The 13,710-nt window shown below is 37.1% G+C and overlaps 1 protein-coding gene across 1 annotated transcript in view; it reads right to left on the reverse strand.

Annotated features, from left to right (window-relative positions):
• Positions 1 to 13,710, reverse strand: part of LOC150099235 (protein FAM13A-like) — a 267,122-nt gene that overhangs the window by 45,085 nt on the left and 208,327 nt on the right. Inside the window, exon 20 of the mRNA XM_090404288.1 lies at positions 1,170 to 1,271. Within this exon, the coding sequence (XP_090260414.1) occupies positions 1,170 to 1,271 (102 nt within the window). The remainder of the gene's footprint in view (positions 1 to 1,169; positions 1,272 to 13,710) is intronic.

The following is a 13,710-nucleotide window of genomic DNA, read 5'->3' on the forward strand; positions in this document are numbered from 1 at the left end:
CCCATCCCACTCTTCATCCATTTGGCAATTGATGATATCATTGGATATCATCAATTGCCAAATGGTCACTCAGATGCTTGGTGATATGTCACACCAGTCCTCAACAGGTGGTTCTGTTGTATGCTTTTCTGGAGGTTTCAACTCTGAAGATCATTCACTCCAGATACACCATCCATTCATTTCATTGACAGTCTACCCATTCCTCTTTTTCCAGGAATTTTACCTTCTATTACTGTTGTGAGACGTCCTTCTTCCATCCTTTCAATGTGTCCAAAGTATTTCAACTTTCTTCTGTCAATATCCCTAAGGAGTCTTAAAGTTTTATCGATAGCTTTTTGGAAGCCTTTGAAATGAATGTAAGGCCCTAAGTTGTACTTTGTCTAGCTCATATGTAAATATAGTCAACCCACACTTCTGTCAATTTTCTAAAGCATGTCTATGCTTTAGCAAATGGCAACAACCACCCTGTTTGTTGTGGTTGTTGTCCTCCTACTGGCCTCACACAAATTGCTTCAAGTGAACTGCCATTAATACACCTATTCTTCCTGATCTACTCTTGTTGGCTGAAATTCATCTGCTATCATCAGCAGTAACCATCCCTATCCTATTTTCTCTATCTTGCCTAAAATACTATACCTCTCACATTCTATCCCTCTTACTACATATTCTGCTGTTAGTCAAGTCTCAGTAAAAACTATATCTTTTGTCTTCAATAATTTCTGCTTGTTTCTTTCTCAACTGATTTGATTTTGGAATGAAACATACATTAAACAAGGTACAAACCATAATTAAGTTTCACTTAGTGGATTTAACCACGCTACCAGCCAAGACATATATATACATTCAGGTTACCATGGATGCGAAGTGCATATTAAAATTGTAATACCACTGAAGCATATGAGGATGCATATTTGATCCATAATGGCCAGTAAGATGGTTAAAGACTGTACATTTTTTTTTTTCACATTTCAAACACAATAAGATTTAAAAATTTAAATCAAATATGATAATTATACTTTTGGAGAGAAATAACAAGTTAACTCCAGGAATTTTCTGATAAACTTATTTAGAGGTAAACAATTTTTTTTTTCCCCAGTTCCATTTTTATTAAATAGAAACATTTCTGTGTAAAAAAAAAAAAAAAAAAGTTGGTAACTGCATGCGCATACCTTCCTGTCTGTTTTTGAAATTCTTCCTCAAATTCTTTCAGTATTCTGTGTAATCTTCGCTTTTCTGATCGAGCTTGCTGTTGTTGAAATAGAAGCTCTGATCTAGAAACAAAGAAGTAATTGAAATCAAAAACTCCTCCTATTGCTTCTAATATAGACAGTAATAAGAGTAAGATTAGTTCATTGCCTAAAATTGATGTATAATCAGTGGTGAGCTATAAGGGGCTCAAGCGAGCCCTTTGTTAAAGTTTTCTCAAATTTGCGAGCCCCTTGTTCTTCTTTTTTTTTTTTTTTTTTTGAAAAAATAAAGTAAACAATTTTTTTAAACATATTGAGTGACAAACTCATACCGTAACCTAACAAAAATTAGTCTATTTGGCAGTGTATAGATTATTGGAATTATTGTTTCAACTCCTCTATAACGAATACGCCCAAGTTTGAAAATAAAATAAGCGCATGCGCTATCTTTACCCATCTCCCTTCTGGTAGCCAATCAAATGTTTTATAAAAGATTATAAAAGATTTCATTCTTATTATATTTTGATAGTTAAAAATGTTTTTCTTATGTAAGATAAATTAACACAGTCGATTGTGTGCAAATATTTCATGTTTAGATCATGAAATATTTGTTTAAAAATGATAGCCTTTAGAAGTTGATTGTCCTGTCATACTTTTTGATTGGAATTTGTACACAAGCTGTATTAATGAAAGTTTTCGTGTGAAATACGGCTTTTTTTTTTTTTTTTCCCTCGACAATGCGAGCCCTTTGTTAAAATTTCCATAGCTCACCACTGGGTATAATTAAAATCAGAAACTCTTCCTAATACTAATAAAAGTAATATTTCATGGCATGCCTAACTATTTAAGCATAGCATAAAAGACTTATTTAAAAAAAAAAACATAAAAATGTGTTTTTTTAATGCTAGTGTACACCACACTGAGTTCAATTCCTCATCATTATTTTCCTGACCTCCAGAGAGTCACAAGATTCATCATGAAAGGTCAACATTAGTCAACAAAGTTTATCATACCACTCCTTAAAATCAACCACAGTCTGCACGTTTACCACCCTCTCAGACAATGCATTCCATGCTCCTAGCATTCCATGCTCCTATCGCTCTTCATGCAAACAACTTACTTCTTACCCTTTTACTAACCACCTTCTTTTGCAACTTCCAGGGATGGCCCCTTGTAATTGCTCTTTTCTATCATTTTACCATATGAAAAATCTCAATGTTAATACGATAATAACCCTTCAACAGCTTAAATGTCTCGATTTTATCCTCTCTTTGCCTTCTATCCACCAAACTAGTCTGAATACCCTCAGTCTATCCTCATAATCAATGTTGTACAGTCCTGTCATCATTTTTATATCCATCTCTGCACCCTCTTCAAGGTGACTTCATCCCCTTCAAATCCATGACCAGATCTGAGAACAGAAATCCGGATGTGGTCTGATCAAAGATTTATACAATGGGACAGCACACTTTTATCTCTTGTGGTCTTGTGGTTCTCCTCAACATTGCTGCTACTCTCTAAGACATCTTCACAAACTGTGCAATATGTCCTTGGAACTTAAAATCTCTATCCACAATCACCCCAAGATTCCTTACTTCCTGTGTTTCTTCCATTGCTGTCCACTAACAAAAAAGGAGGCACAAATTCAGAAGACTACATGGCAGGTTGTTATAAAGAGACAGGCAGTGACAAGGATACAATTGCTCTGATATATATAAAGCACTGATCGTACTATGTATACATACAAACAATTGTAATACAGTGCACAGATTTGAAAACCTAATGGACAGAAACTCCAAAAAGGACAAGACAGAAGTCAAGCAAGGGAAAATGGAGAAAGTATATGCAATAAATGGAATAAGGAGGAGATATGCAAGTTGGTAAAAGAATTTTACTCAGATTAATACAAAAAAGATTATTATTAACATCTGACCTCCATGGAGTCAGAGACTCATTGTGGGAGGTACACACTATTGTACACAATGCTCATCCAACTGTGCTTTAAACTGATTCAATATGACAGTTCCATCTATACCCACAACACACTCATGCAATGCATTCCACTCACCAACCACTCTCCATGCAAAGGACCTACTCCTCACTCCTCTGCTCATGCCCTCCTTTAGAGTTTCCAGCGATGGCCTCTTGTTCTACCCCTCCTCCCCCATTCTACGAAAAAACTCTTCCATGTCAACCTGATAACCCCTGACTAGCTTATATGTCTCAATAATATCCCCCCTTCCTCCTATTAATGAGGCTTTGCAACTTACATTCTCTCAAACTCTCCTCATACTCAACATTCCAAAGATCAATGACTACCTTTATGAATCTTCACTGGACCCTTTCCAACATATCCTTGTCACTATGAAAACCCGGCAACCAAATCCATGCACAATAATCCATATGAGGCATGACCAAGGCCTTATACAATGGTATCATAACCTATATTTCTGCATGTCAGGGTCCTCTGCATCATTGCCATTATCTGATGTGACGTCTTCATAGATTGTGCAATGTGGCCCCTGAATCTCAGGTCCTTGTCCACCATCACTCCTCGATCTCTCATCTCCTCCACTTCCTTTAAAGTTTTCCCACCAAGTTTATACTCTGCATCCCATTGTAGCTTACCAAATCTCAAAACCTTACACTTTGCAACACTGAACTGACAGTTCCATTTACCTATCCATTCATGCACTCCATTCAAGTCCTTTTGTAATGCCATAACATCTGCTTGACTCTGCATTGCTCTCCCCAGCTTTGCATCATCTGCAAACAGCTGGATATCACTAGTTAAACCCAACCCAATATCATTAACATACAAATTGAACAACAATGGCCCCAAAACTGACCTCTGCAGCACACCACTAGTGGCCTTTCTCTTTCGGGATACTGCACCCTGATCCAATTTGGAAGTCTGCTATCCAATCCCATCCATTTCAACTTAATTAACAGCTTGTCGGTTGGCAGCTTTCAAAAGCTTTTGCAAAATCCAAGTACATCACTGTATATGCATCTCCCATGTCCAAGGTATTTGTCAGCTTGTTATAGTACATAAGTGAGTAAAACATTATCTCCCTTTAACAAACCCATGCTGATAATCACAGAGAATACTGCTGTTATCAACCCATTTCTGTATCCTACTTCTCTCCAGTACCTTCACCACAACTCTAGATATACAGATTGGCCTATAATTTGAAGCCACAGTCTTATCGCCACCTTTATGCAGTGGAACAATTTTACCCTCCTTCCACTCTCTTGGAACCTGTGCTGTTGCGCGACTCTTTTTAAATAGTCATGCCAATGCTACTACCAATTCCCTGGAACATTCCGTTAAGATGCGTGGTGATGTGTCATCAAATCCTATTGCCTTATTGACATCAAGTTTATTTATTTCCTCGAATACCTCCTGCTCACTCACAATTAAGCCATCCTCTTATGTCAGCTACACTCAAATTACTCATTATTCCACCCTGATCAGGAAACTCCCTTATAAATTGTTCACTGAATACCTCAACAATGTCTTCTCCATTATCATCTTACTTGATCATTCTTCCTTCTACTTGCCACATATCTAAAAAACTCTAGGGTTTTCCTTCGCCTGATTTGCCAATTTCTGTTCATACTGCACTTTTGTTTTCCTTACTTCTCTCTCCTGGCTTGTTCTTTATACTCTTCATGTAACTGATTATTACCATTATTCATCTTGTACTTCCTCCAAAGTTTTTCAGATTTCATGCTTAAGCTCCACATTCATCCATTTTACACCTACCTTATTCAGCCTTTTGGCATTCGGAATACATTCACAGATTGATGCTGTTATGTATTTCTTTGTCAGTTCCCAGAAAGCATTTATTTCCTTACCGCTCAACTCCTCGTTCCATATTATAGCTCCAAGCTGTCTTCCAAACTTGTCATAATCACCAGCCTTATAATTCCACATATATCCTTTCCTCACAAAAGTGCATATGAGTAGCCAAATGGCTAGCCAAAACCCAACTATAAATGGCTAGCCAAAACCCCAGGTGATCACTTCATGATCACTTTCAGCAACTGGAGGAAAGTGCGAAACCCCTAATTTATCTTGAAGGATACTATTTTAAGAGAGAAGAGTTTGTGAATTAGTCTAAGAACATGGAGAATGAGCTCATGTAAATGGAGTATGAATGGTATAGCATTTCAAATAAAAATAAAAAAAGAGAGGAGTGAGACTACTCTTAATGACATCAGATGATTTGGTAATCTCTAAAATAGATATCAGATAAGAAAATGCTGAAGAGGGTACCGAGCAGGTGTCCACGCTCAAGAGTTCACCGTGAAATATGATATTGGAGCACAAATAACAAATGGCTTTTTGACATGTCTAGAAAACTTAATGGATGCCAAGAAATAATTCTAATATTAATCAAACTGGCTTTAAAATATATGTTAAAGCCAGTTTCTTGAGAGTTCTAAAGAAAATTAGATATATGGCATCTTCCTGTGGACCTATCTATAGCAGGAGCAGCTAACAATATATTTTGCCCTACTGGCCTCTCTCTCACACCAGACAGCTTCAAATGAACCATCTCCCACAGATCTAAAATCTTTAATTTCTAATTCTGTTGGTTGTGGTTCTTCAGCTATCATCAGCAATACTCCACATCCTGTCCTATTCACTCTATCCTCCCTGAAAATACACCTATCATTCTATCAACACCTATACAACATTCTATCCCTGAAACTATATTATTTTCTGTCATGGTTTCCCTGATGCCTATAATTTTTGGCCAAGTAAAGTTGACCAATGCTAAAATCTCTTCTCCCTTATTTCTGATACTTCTGGCATTAGTGTACCTACATTTCAACATCCCCTTGGACCCACAATTACCCTTGTGTAATGTCATTAACCAACCCACTTGAATCTGAAACCTGTGTAATGTCATTCAGCACTGTATAACCATTTCTGTACTACACTCATTTATTCCAGGGGTAGCCAGACACATGCTTGTTTGCAGCTCCCCCAATATCTCTAGTTTCGCCTTTCCAAACTCCTACTAAACAACACTTTCTCCATTAACTCCGAAACCATTCAAATGCATATACAAGTCCTTTCATCCATCAAATTCACTCCATACATCTATAAACTGCATATCATTCCTCCTGAAAAATCTTCTCATACATCGTTAATCATGACCCTTCTCAACTCTGTCCTATCATCGAATCACCATACAATACCTTCTTCCCATTTCCAGTTTCATGCACTTTCATACTTTCCCCCATTCACTTTTTCTTTCATTCTCCTGCCTGCACCTTTTCTCCATCGCTCTAGCACCTGTTTTGTCCTGTGAAGGATGCCATTCAATACTTCCACCATATCCAGAACATTTTCATTATCTTTCCATACATTAATATTTATAAGTTTTTCACATGACTTGCACACAAAACATTTACAAATAAGTGCAAGGTGTTGCATTCTGGAGTGCATAAATATAAGGCTGTATACTATATTGATGGTGGCGTACTACAGGAAGTGGATGAGATTAGAGATTTGGGAGTGATGGTTGACAGTAGACTAAAGTTTAGAGGGCATATTGCTAGGGTTGCACATCGTAATGCTGCTGTGATAAGAAGTACTCTAACATGCAAGGATAAGGAAGTGGTTGTGCCACTGTATATGGCACTGGTCAGACCACACCTGGACTACTGTGCTCAGATCTGGTTACTTGGTTTTCAATGTGATATGGAGACATTGGAGAGCCTCTAGAGATGAGTGACTAAGACAATATCAGAAGTTTGGAATGCTGCTATAGAGAGAGGTTGAAGAGGTGTGGATTGCAGAGTTTGGTGGATAGGAGGAAGAGAGGTGATATGATAGAGACATTTAAGTTAGTGAGAGGATTTTATCAGATTAATCCAGAGGGGATTATAAAAAGAGTAGAAGGTGAGAGGGGAAGAACCAGAGGTCATTCCTGGAAGTTATGTAAAAGTGTGGTGAAGAAGGGTGTGTGGAGTAGATTTTTTTACATGGAAAATTGTCAGTGAATGGAATGCATTACTAGAATGTGTTGTTAATGCAAGGAGTGTTAAGGACAATTAAGATTCTATATGATAAATATGTTGTCAGTTGAATGAACCTCCCACGATGAGTCTGTCGACTCCATGGAGGGTGTAGTAATAATAATAATACGCTCTCTCACTACCTGCGCTTTCATACCATAACCCATTAACTCTTGGTAATGAACACATAAAACATACACCACATTGTACAAAATGCCTCATACTAAATTTGGTGAACAAGGAAGCCTTAGCTGCCATTTTTCTTGTTTCATGGCATCAGTGCCATGAAAAATAAAAAAAGTTTTCTAAACAATATCCCGTATTGAATTTCTGAAACAAATGCACACACTCTTTTAACAGTCCAAAGTAAATAAGATATAACAAAAATAATTACTAAAGTCGCTTTCCACTCAGCACTATGCTAGTACCACCTTTCAGGGAAAGCTATGTAACTAAAAAAATTATAAACAATTAATTGAAATTACTTCCCAAAATTTAAGATAGGCATACATTCTGTTCAATTAAGATTAGAGTGGTGGCATAGAGCTTCATACAATTCAAGAAGCAGATGATCAATTTAAACATATTTTAGTGTAACATCTTTGTTCAATTCCAGTGAACTCTGCGTCTAGTGTTGATAGCATGAGAAGCACGGCCTGAACCTCCTGATTTCAAGAAATCTTGTATAATCTTGATGTTCTTGGATTCTGATCTCAGCAGAATGGCCAGTCTGTCCAAATTAGGCAAGGACAGCAGTGATCATTTATCCTTAATAGATGGTAGTGTTAAATTCTGAATGAAGGGAATTATAATATAATAGTGTTTCATTCATTATGTTAAAGATACCAAGCAATTTTAAACCTGGTTTTACTCCATTTTTCCCAAGCAAGCAAACAGACAAAAATGTCAAGTTTGCGCCTGCAAGTGATGCAAGACTAGCTGATCCTACAGGTAGTGCAAGACCAAGGCAACTCGTGGTAGAGGTGGAACAAGCTCCGATCACTAATCTTAATATTTACCCTTAATGCCAAAACATCTCCAAGAAGCGGATGTATGATGTTTTGTATTAAAGGCAAGGGGCCACTACCCAGACCGGTTTCGACCTTTTTTGAGGTCTCATCAGTGGGAGCTAGGCTAGAAATACCAAGATTTAGTAATACAGAGCTTGTAAGTATTTTACCAAAACAAGTTACCATAAGGTGTTTTAACCTTATTAAATAAAAATCTCAGGAGGAGATATAGATGTAGAAAGTATTTTTACCTTGGGTATAATTATGTTAAAGATACCAAGCAATTTTAAACCTGGTTTTACTCCATTTTTCCCAAGTAAGCAAACAGACAAAAATGTCAAGTTTGCGCCTGCAAGTGATGCAAGACTAGCTGATCCTACAGGTAGTGCAAGTTCCTACAGGATCTTGGCTGCAGGATCCTACAGTTGGTAAAATACTTACAAGCTCTGTATTACTAAATCTTGGTATTTCTAGCCTAGCTCCCACTGATGAGACTTCAAAAAAGGTCGAAACCGGTCTGGGTAGTGGCCCCTTGCCTTTAATACAAAACATCATACATCCCCTTCTTGGAGATGTGTTTTGGCATTAAGGGTAAATATTAAGATTAGTGATCGGAGCTTGTTTCACCTCTACCACTAGTTGCCTTGGTCTTGCACTACCTGTAGGATCAGCTAGTCTTGCATCACTTGCAGGCGCAAACTTGACATTTTTGTCTGTTTGCTTACTTGGGAAAAATGGAGTAAAACCAGGTTTAAAATTGCTTGGTATCTTTAACATAATTATACCCAAGGTAAAAATACTTTCTAGTGTTTCATTCAGGATTTAACATAGTCTGTCATTCCCTGAGCCAAATTTGCTCATCAGACAAATAGTAAATTATTCACTTACTGATGTATATTCCATAATTATAAAATAATTGTATGTTCTAATAGTTGTTAGTTATTTATTCTGTACTAATTCTTTGTAGAGTATATATATCCTATGTGAACTGTGAACGGAAACTTGGAACTTAGTCCGAGTATGTAAACCATTGCCAAGGACATAGCCAGTATAACAGAAATTAAGTGCTATATGAAATTACGAGTTATCCGCCAGCACAAATTTTGGCGCTAGTTACTATGCCGAGCTAACGAAGATCCACGAGGCAGATTTTGGCGCAAAGAAGGAGACATGCGCTGTTGAATAAGGGGAGAAAAGAGATGCGAAGGATAGAACTGGGGTTGAAAAGACAAGGGAGCTCTATGTTTTTCTCTTACTCTTTTGCTGGCGCGTGTTTGTATCCTGATTCCAATTCCCTCATCTTGTAATTGTGAAAGACGAGAGGCATGACAGGGATTGCCAAGGAAACCTGAAGGATAGACAATTTTAGAGGGAAGCAAGCATGAATTCCCGAGCCAACAAGAGCGTTAGGGTGAATCTGGATCCTATCGAACTAAAGTGACCTAAGATAGAAAGCTATTGAGAATCAGGGAAGTGTTTTCCAGAAAAAGTGACATTAGGCAAAGTATATCAACCGTCCCGGTAAGGAAATCCTTTCTACGTCTTTTGTGAACGTAATTACAGTAAAGGAGAAGTTTATTGCCTTAATGACAGTTCAAGTTTGAATGTGTGATATCTTGAAGGTTGTTCCAAGAAAACACGATATAAGTTAGAAACTGAATTAGATTTACCGTGATAGATTGACAGGACTTTAGAATTCCTTGGTGTGTATTTAGCGATATGTGCTTTGTATATCCTGAATGGCTAAGCAGAGTCGACAATTGAAGTATATTGAATAGATAATCTTTGTCTAAACGTTGTGCTTAGAAGCTTATAACTCTAAGGGTAGAAATCTATACGTTAAGAATTTAACCGCACTGTGTCTACTCTACTGTGAAGTTACTATTGTCTTAATAAGAACTTCTTTATTTCATGATCATTTTAGTTATATTTAGATCTTCTTTGATTAATGTAAATTCATGTATTAGTGTATTAAATGGTGTATTAATTGAAGGAAGTAAAGGAAGATGGTTTAATGTTAAATCTGGTGTGAGACAAGGATGTACATTATCTATATGGATCACATTATGAAGGAAAGTGGTATTAAAAATGATATCAGAATTGGAGATGTTAATGTCAGCTCTTTGCTTTATGCGGACGATGTTATACTTCTAAATAAATCTGCTACAAGTTTGCAAGATTCCTTGACTAAATTGAATAACTGTTGTAATAGATATGGTATGAAGGTCAGCAATAAAAAGACAAAGACAATGAAAATAGGTAGAATCTTTGAAAATGTCAACTGCGTTGTGAACGGAGAACCTGTGGAACAAGTAAAACATTTCAGCTACTTAGGCACGATTTTTAGTGAAGATGGTAAATTAAATATGGAAATAGATAACAGAATCAAAGCTGGTATAGTAGGAAGTTAATTGAATAAATTCATATGGAATAAGAGAGAAATTAGTTGGAACACTAAATTAGCTGTATACAAGAGTGTTCAAACCAGTTTTAACTTATGGATCTGAGTGCTAGTTCAGAAGTAAAACACTTGACCAAAGACTAGAGACCGCAGATATGAGAGTCCTGAGAAAGATTAGAGGCGCGAACAGATGGCATCAATGGCAATATCATATTAAAAATGAGGATATTAGGAAAGAAATTGACATTATCAGCATCCAGGAATGCATTAGCAGAGCTAATCTCAAGTGGTATGGTCACTTAAACAGAATGGACGAGGAAAGATTAGCAAAACATGTGTTCTCTGCCAGGTTGGCAGGAAAACGACCCAGAGGAAGACCAAGATATAGGTGGATTGATACGGTACAAAGTGCCTTAGTCGATAGAAATATAAGATTTAATAATGTTGGAATCTTGACAAGTAACAGACTGACTTGGAGGAAAATTGTAGATAGGAAGTTAGTAATGATGTAAATTTTTCATGTAGTACTATCATATCCTGTACAACCCCTTGAGGGTACCTGTCAGGAATTTGATATGATCGTGTGGACAGACTTGTGTTCGTCGAACATGTTTATTATTTTAACGGTATAATAGAACACAGAAACTAAGTAAATAATTAATTTATTAACTTGATGCTGATATTTCGCTGGTATTATAACCAGCATCTTCAGAGCACAAAAACACTGTTTGTCACAATACGCGAGACTAAAACAACATGGTGTACTTAAACAAAATTGTAGCAGCAATTGGCGCCCTCTATCTGAAAAAAAAAAAAACAACTATCATATATTACTAGAGTCCTAGAAGAGTGCTAGTTTTTTCTTAATATGACTGTCTCCCAGATCTTCGGCAAGTTAATACAGCCATATTTGTTGAGATTTGGAGTGTGTTTTAGGGCTTCTGTCGCCTCTAAGAACAATCTCTCTGATTTATACGGGTTTCTGTGTAGTACTTTTGTGTTTTTCCAGTTGATCCTGTGTGCAGGGGTATCCAGAGCATGGTCTGCTAGGCCCGACTTCCCATAATGATAATTCCGGACGTATCGTTTATGTTCGCTGATGCGGATCTTCACAGTTCTTCCTGTTTGACCGTAGTAGGCTTGATTGCATGAGCAGGGTACTTGGTAGACTCCTGGATGTGATAAAGGAGGAATGCTGTCCTCAGGTGAGCGGATGAGGGCGGCTAATTTGCTACATGGTCTGAATGTAGTGCGTAGTTTATGTTTATTGAGAATTCTTGAGATCTTTTCAGATGTGCCTTTAATGTAAGGGATGGTGACTGTTTTGTTGTAGTTCTCTGTGGTGGATGGTGGGAGGGGTTTCTTAGGAGTGTTTAGTATTTTGTTTATTTTATGTGGATTGTAGCCGTTGGCCAAGAAGGTGTGGTGTAAGTGAGTCAGTTCAGCAGTAAGAGCCTTGTCATTGGAACAGATTGCTCTCGCTCTATGGGTTAACGTTTTTAATATGCCATATTGTTGAGAAGGATGATGGTGTGATTGTTTGTGTAAGTATCTGCCTGTATGTGTGGGTTTTCTAAAAACTGAAAATGATAAGGAACCATCTGGGAGATGTGTGATGAGTGTATCCATGAAGGGCAGACAGTTGTTGGCTTCCAGTTCCATAGTAAAGTGGATTTTTGGATGTTGGCTATTTAAATGTGCTAAGAATGTTTTCAATGTCTCAGGGCCATGTGGCCAAATAGCAAGCACATCATCAACATAGCGTAGCCAAAGTGTTGGTTTGAGAGTGGCTGTATTGATTGCTTGTTTTTCCAGGTGTTCTATGTAAAAGTTGGCTAGGGGGGGAAAGGGGGGAGCCCATGGCTGTCCCATCAATTTGTTTGTATATTTTCCCTTTCCATGTAAAATATCCTGCATGTATTGTGAATTTGAATAGTTCAAATATATCAGGGGGGAAGTGTGACTTCAGTAGATTGAGGGTTTCTATTAGTGGTACATTTGTGAATAGTGAAGTGATGTCAAAGCTTACTATTAAGTCTGAGCTTTTTAGGATAAGGTGTTGCAAGATGCTTTTTAGGTGTGCTGAATTTTTGACAAAGGAGAGAGAATTGTTAGTGAGAGTGGCTAGTAGCTTCGCTAAACGTCCGGAATTATCATTATGGGAAGTCGGGCCTAGCAGACCATGCTCTGGATACCCCTGCACACAGGATCAACTGGAAAAACACAAAAGTACTACACAGAAATCCGTATAAATCAGAGAGATTGTTCTTAGAGGCGACAGAAGCCCTAAAACACACTCCAAATCTCAACAAATATGGCTGTATTAACGTGCCGAAGATCTGGGAGACAGTCATAATAAGAAAAAACTAGCACTCTTCTAGGACTCTAGTAATATATGATAGTTTTTTTTTTTTTTTTGTTTGTTTTTTCAGATAGAGGGCGCCAAAATCAGGACTTTAGTCTTTGTGTTGCTGCTACAATTTTGTTTAAGTACACCATGTTGTTTTAGTCTCGCGTATTGTGACAAACAGTGTTTTTGTGCTCTGAAGATGCTGGTTATAATACCATCGAAATATCAGCATCAAGTTAATAAATTAATTATTTACTTAGTTTCTGTTTTCTATTATACCGTTAAAATAATAAACAACAAATTTGATATGATGATGATGTGTATTAAATGTTTTTATTTAAATTGAATCTTGTGCTTGCTGAGTTCATTTCACCGCTCATTTTAACAGTTAGAATCTAAGCGGGAACTCTATTTAATTAAGGAAAGATTAGAGAACCACGACTGCTATATAACTTGAAGGTAATTTGATTAAGGAAAGTTCTGTCTTATTTAGATTACTGTAGCATTGTACGTGCTGATGATCGATTCCTTAACATTATTCTTACAACCATGAACACAGAGTGGCGCAGTTAAAAATAAACTTTCTTTGTGTTCGAAAATGGAATCAATCACTAGAAAGAATTAGGGAATTACCGACCTCGTCGATAACCTCCCTTATTATTTTAACTCTTGTACAGTATTACCCATATAGAGATTAGGCCTAGACTGTCTCGTGACTGAATAATA

Source organism: Typopeltis vanoorti, chromosome 14 (genome assembly GCF_054136105.1).
Source record: "Typopeltis vanoorti isolate ZY-2024b chromosome 14, IOZ_Tvanoo_1.0, whole genome shotgun sequence".
Classification (NCBI taxonomy): Eukaryota; Metazoa; Arthropoda; class Arachnida; order Uropygi; family Thelyphonidae; genus Typopeltis; species Typopeltis vanoorti.